General features: G+C 54.6%; 2 protein-coding genes across 2 annotated transcripts in view; one reads left to right on the top strand and one right to left on the bottom strand.

Moving 5' to 3' along the window:
* ACA1_180780 (RasGEF domain containing protein) overlaps window positions 1–129 on the top strand; it is a gene marked incomplete at both ends in the record, with an annotated part of 2,838 nt that extends 2,709 nt beyond the window's left edge. The window contains one exon of the mRNA XM_004332821.1: window positions 53–129. Within this exon, the coding sequence (XP_004332869.1) occupies window positions 53–129 (77 nt within the window). The remainder of the gene's footprint in view (window positions 1–52) is intronic.
* A 768-nt stretch (window positions 130–897) lies between these two features.
* On the bottom strand, window positions 898–2,199 carry ACA1_180770 (Rasrelated C3 botulinum toxin substrate 1 precursor, putative; the record flags this gene model as incomplete). Its single annotated transcript, XM_004332820.1, has 7 exons — window positions 898–1,059; window positions 1,162–1,227; window positions 1,293–1,427; window positions 1,573–1,699; window positions 1,791–1,859; window positions 1,970–2,033; window positions 2,145–2,199. 7 exons carry the CDS (start codon window positions 2,197–2,199, stop codon window positions 898–900), a joined length of 678 nt encoding a protein of 225 aa, XP_004332868.1.
* Between the last annotated feature and the right edge of the window lie 1,739 nt (window positions 2,200–3,938).

The raw sequence follows: 3,938 nt of genomic DNA, 5'->3' as shown, positions 1-3,938 counted from the left end.
AAGGCGAAGGTACCGTAGGAGCAGCTTGGCGCCGCGCTTGGAGCCCATGGAGGCGATGGCCTCGGGCGTGGGACCGACGAAGATGATACCCTCTTCCTCGCACCGCCGGGCAAAGCCCTCGTTCTCTGACAGGAACCCGTAGCCTGCAGCCAACATTGTAGAAAACGAAATAAATCAATAAACAATAATTAATAAATAACAAAATGCCTATTTTAAATACAAATAATAAAGGCAGATTAAAATAGAAAAAATAATCAAGGATTGTGCCTGGGTGGATTGCGTCTGCCCCAACACGCCGGGCGGCGTCGAGGATGGCGTCAACTCGCAGGTAGGATGAGGAGGCAGCGGGGCCGTCGCCGATGAGGACCGCCTCGTCGGCCGCTTGGACGAAGGGGGCGTCGAGATCGGCCACTGAATGCACGGCCACGGTCGCGATGTCGAGTTCGCGGCACGCCCGCATCACCCGCAGGGCAATCTCGCCTCGATTGGCCACTAGCAGCTTGCGTATCGATGTTCTTCGCCTCCCTTCCATCTTTTGTGTGTTTTCTGTTTTATATCTTTTGACATTCATTTTTTTTGTGACAACATTCGCGCGTCCAAATGAACTACCTGGCCGCGTGGCTGGGACTCGAGTGGGGAAAACAGTAAAGCCCGTGAGGGCCGGCAGTTACGCATTTGCCCACGTCCATTCGGCCACCACCAGGGGCTGGGCTATTGGTGGCGTGTAGTACATAAGTGTATTTACATAATACATGTTTGTTCGTGATCTCGTTCGCTCACCAAAAATCACACCTCAGCCACTCCCTCTCGCCTGGTAGAGCTCTCTTGATGTTTCGCGTCTTCTTCGTTCTCGTTCGCGTGTTCTTCTACGCACGTGGATGCCTGGCTGGTACCACCTCAGCTGAGGAGGCAGCAGCCGCTCTGCTTGGGCGGCGGTCTGCTGGGCGGCGGGGCCGCTGCCGCCATCGAGTCCCGCCGGGTCTGCTCCTCGGCCGCCGCTGCCGCAGCCCTGTTCTTGAGCACTGCTCGCGTTGCCTCATCAAACACCGTTTTCAAACCCTACGCCGCACACGACACACATGGCACACACGGCGCCGTTAAAGTCAGTCATGTGACTTGCAAACATAGAACACAAAGAAAAAGAAAAGGGCGGGAGAGTACTCTTTGTGTCATGGCTGAGCACTCGGCATAGGCCGCAGCGCCGAGCTCCTGGGCCAACCTCCTACCCTGCGGGTGGCGGTGAGAAACGGCGGAATGCGATCGCCGCGGTGGGTGGTGCGCGCGAAGGGTACCTCGTCGGTGGTGATGGGCGACAGCTTTTGTTTGTAGAGCGTTTCGAGCGCGGTTGGGTCCTCCCTGAGATCGATCTTCAGTCCCACCAGGATGAACGGCACGGTCGGGCAGTGTGTGGCCAGCTCCGGCTGCCACTGTGGAATTCACACATCGCCCACACCCGAAGCTGCTAGTGAGGAACACAGGCTCGACACACAACACGTACGCACAACACAGCACACGCAACACGCGCGCACGGCGAGCGTAAAACGGGAAGAAATATGTGGTGGATGGGAATACCCGCAGTCGGACGTTCTCGAAGGAGCTCGGCGTGACGAGGGAGAAGCAGATGAGGAAGACGTCGGTCTGCGGGTAGCAGAGTGCTCGCAATCGGTCGTACTCCTCCTGGCCGGCCGTGTCCCAGAGCCTGCGTCGCAACCGTGGACGGCCACACGTCAGCAACGCTGTGCTGCTCGAGGAGGAAGAGCAAGGGGACGCGAAGAGGGAGCAAGACGGACCCGAGATTGTATGGAGAGTCGTCCACCATTATAGCGGTATTCCAATTGTCAAAGACTGTAGGAATGTACCTGTTCGTCGCGACGAGCACCACACAGAGGTGAGGTGAACAAGGCTTACTTGATCAAAATTTTGGCCCGCGGCCAAAAAGAACGAAAACGATGCAGGGAGGGGGAAGTACTCTTGCGGGAAGACATTGTTGGCGAAGGACATGAGCATGCACGTCTTTCCTACGGCACCATCACCTGGAAAGCATTTGATGTCAGATCCCGAGATCGGATCAGAATTGAGAATAATTCAAAGGGGTCACGACAAATTCCAGCCTCAATAAGGCCCCGGGGGGGGGGAGGGCATACCAACGACTACACATTTGATGCCATGCATGACTACTTTGTCGGCACGTCGCGACATCAGTTGCCCGTGGCCGCGCGAAGACACCGAGAAATAATCGTTGGGGCTTTGGGGGTTGGTGTTTTTTTAAAATTAGATTAATAACCAGATCTGTTTCGTTCAGTATTTTCGTTTTGTTTTCGTTTTCGTTTGTGGCACCGTGGATAGAGCTCTTGTTCCTTTTCTGCTCTCAGCTTCGTGGTGCCGGTTGTTTCCGGCCGCGACCTCGGTCGGCAACCCTCGGCTCGCCTAGGCAGATAATGAATGATCGTGCTATATTTGCCGTTCTTTTGTTTCCTTTCTTGCGGAATGGCCGAATCCAGTCTTCTAGCAGAGCTGCTACTGAGCCTGCCGCCAAAGAAGAAACGCGTTACTGCTTTCCCTACGGCCTCTGTGGTGGCCATTACGGATTCACCCCCAGGCGTACTGGACAGATATCTCTCCACACTAGGCTTCGTGCGGATCACCTTTGGGCAGGCGTACACGGAAGGCCACCCGAGCTCGAATGGATCAGTCAGCGGTGGTGGGGCGGCAACTTCGGCTATGATCCACGGAAGTCGGCATCGCAGAGGCCAGTACACTTCCTCAACTTCAACAACTCCACCATCAATAATCCGCTGTTTCAGGACCTACTCGCCCACTCGATCATCAAGCATTCCGAGCTGACAACCGCCGAGAAGTTTCTACTCTCTGACCGCCAGCGTCCCAGCTTCAAGGAGCACTCAGCTCAGATGTCGATTCATCGTGCCCGCGATCACGAGAACCATCCATGGGACCGACTCTCTGATGCCTACATCGCCGGGATGACAATCGCGGAGGGGTGCTTCGACCTGCAGGGGATCATCATCTTCATCGCCCAACTCGGATGCACGCCGCTCCTACGTCGGATCAAGGAGAAGTACCAGTGGGCCGCCTCCATCAACACCGCGAGTGAGGCCCTCCAACTGCGAAATCTGAGCGACTGCAGGTCGTTCATGACAACCATCGGTCCGTTCATCAACTTAGGCATCGACGTGCCGAAGAAGACGAAAGCGAAAGCGAAAGCGAACGAGGGAGAACGAAGAAGACGGTGAAACATCAAGACGAGAGCTCTACCAGGCGGGAGGGAGGCATGGATGGTGGAAAAGAGGGAGGGGAACATCAGAGAGCTCTACCAGGCGAGAGGGAGTGGTTGAGGTGTGATTTTTGGTGAGGGAACAAGATCACGAACAAACATGTATTATGTAATACACTTATGTACTGGGCGTGGCACGAGTAGTTGCAAAGTCGCTGGTGGTTTGCTCCTCGAGCGTGAGCACGAAGCAGTTTCGTTCAAGGAACACGGTTCGTACAGAAGCAGGACTCGCGACACGTGTCATCATTTTCTCTGGATTTTTCATTTTGATATTCGTTCGAACGCACACATCGATTGGATAGAGAACACGAAACTGATATAATTCATCACTAGCACCTCCACCCCTCGCCTCCCCTTTCCACGAAGATATAAATAATGCAAGATCCCTTCTACGTTGTAAAAGAGTACGCTCCTTCTTCCGGCTTCATTTTGATTTCTCGGCTTTCATTACATTTGATTGCCATCATCATTCGAGCGGCTTCTCTGATCTTTGCATCGTTTTTGCGTGTTTGGCTGTTGTGTGGTTGTGTGCGGTGTACGCGTACACAGGGAAGTGGTTCAGAGCGTGAATGGTGCGCGCACGTTGTACGGGCGATGGCAGGAGCTACTCGACACGACCAACACAGCGGAGGACGAGGAGTTCAAG

Source organism: Acanthamoeba castellanii (genome assembly GCF_000313135.1).
Source record: "Acanthamoeba castellanii str. Neff unplaced genomic scaffold scf7180000084744, whole genome shotgun sequence".
Classification (NCBI taxonomy): Eukaryota; Discosea; order Longamoebia; family Acanthamoebidae; genus Acanthamoeba; species Acanthamoeba castellanii.
This window is presented reverse-complemented; position numbering and strand designations above follow the sequence as displayed.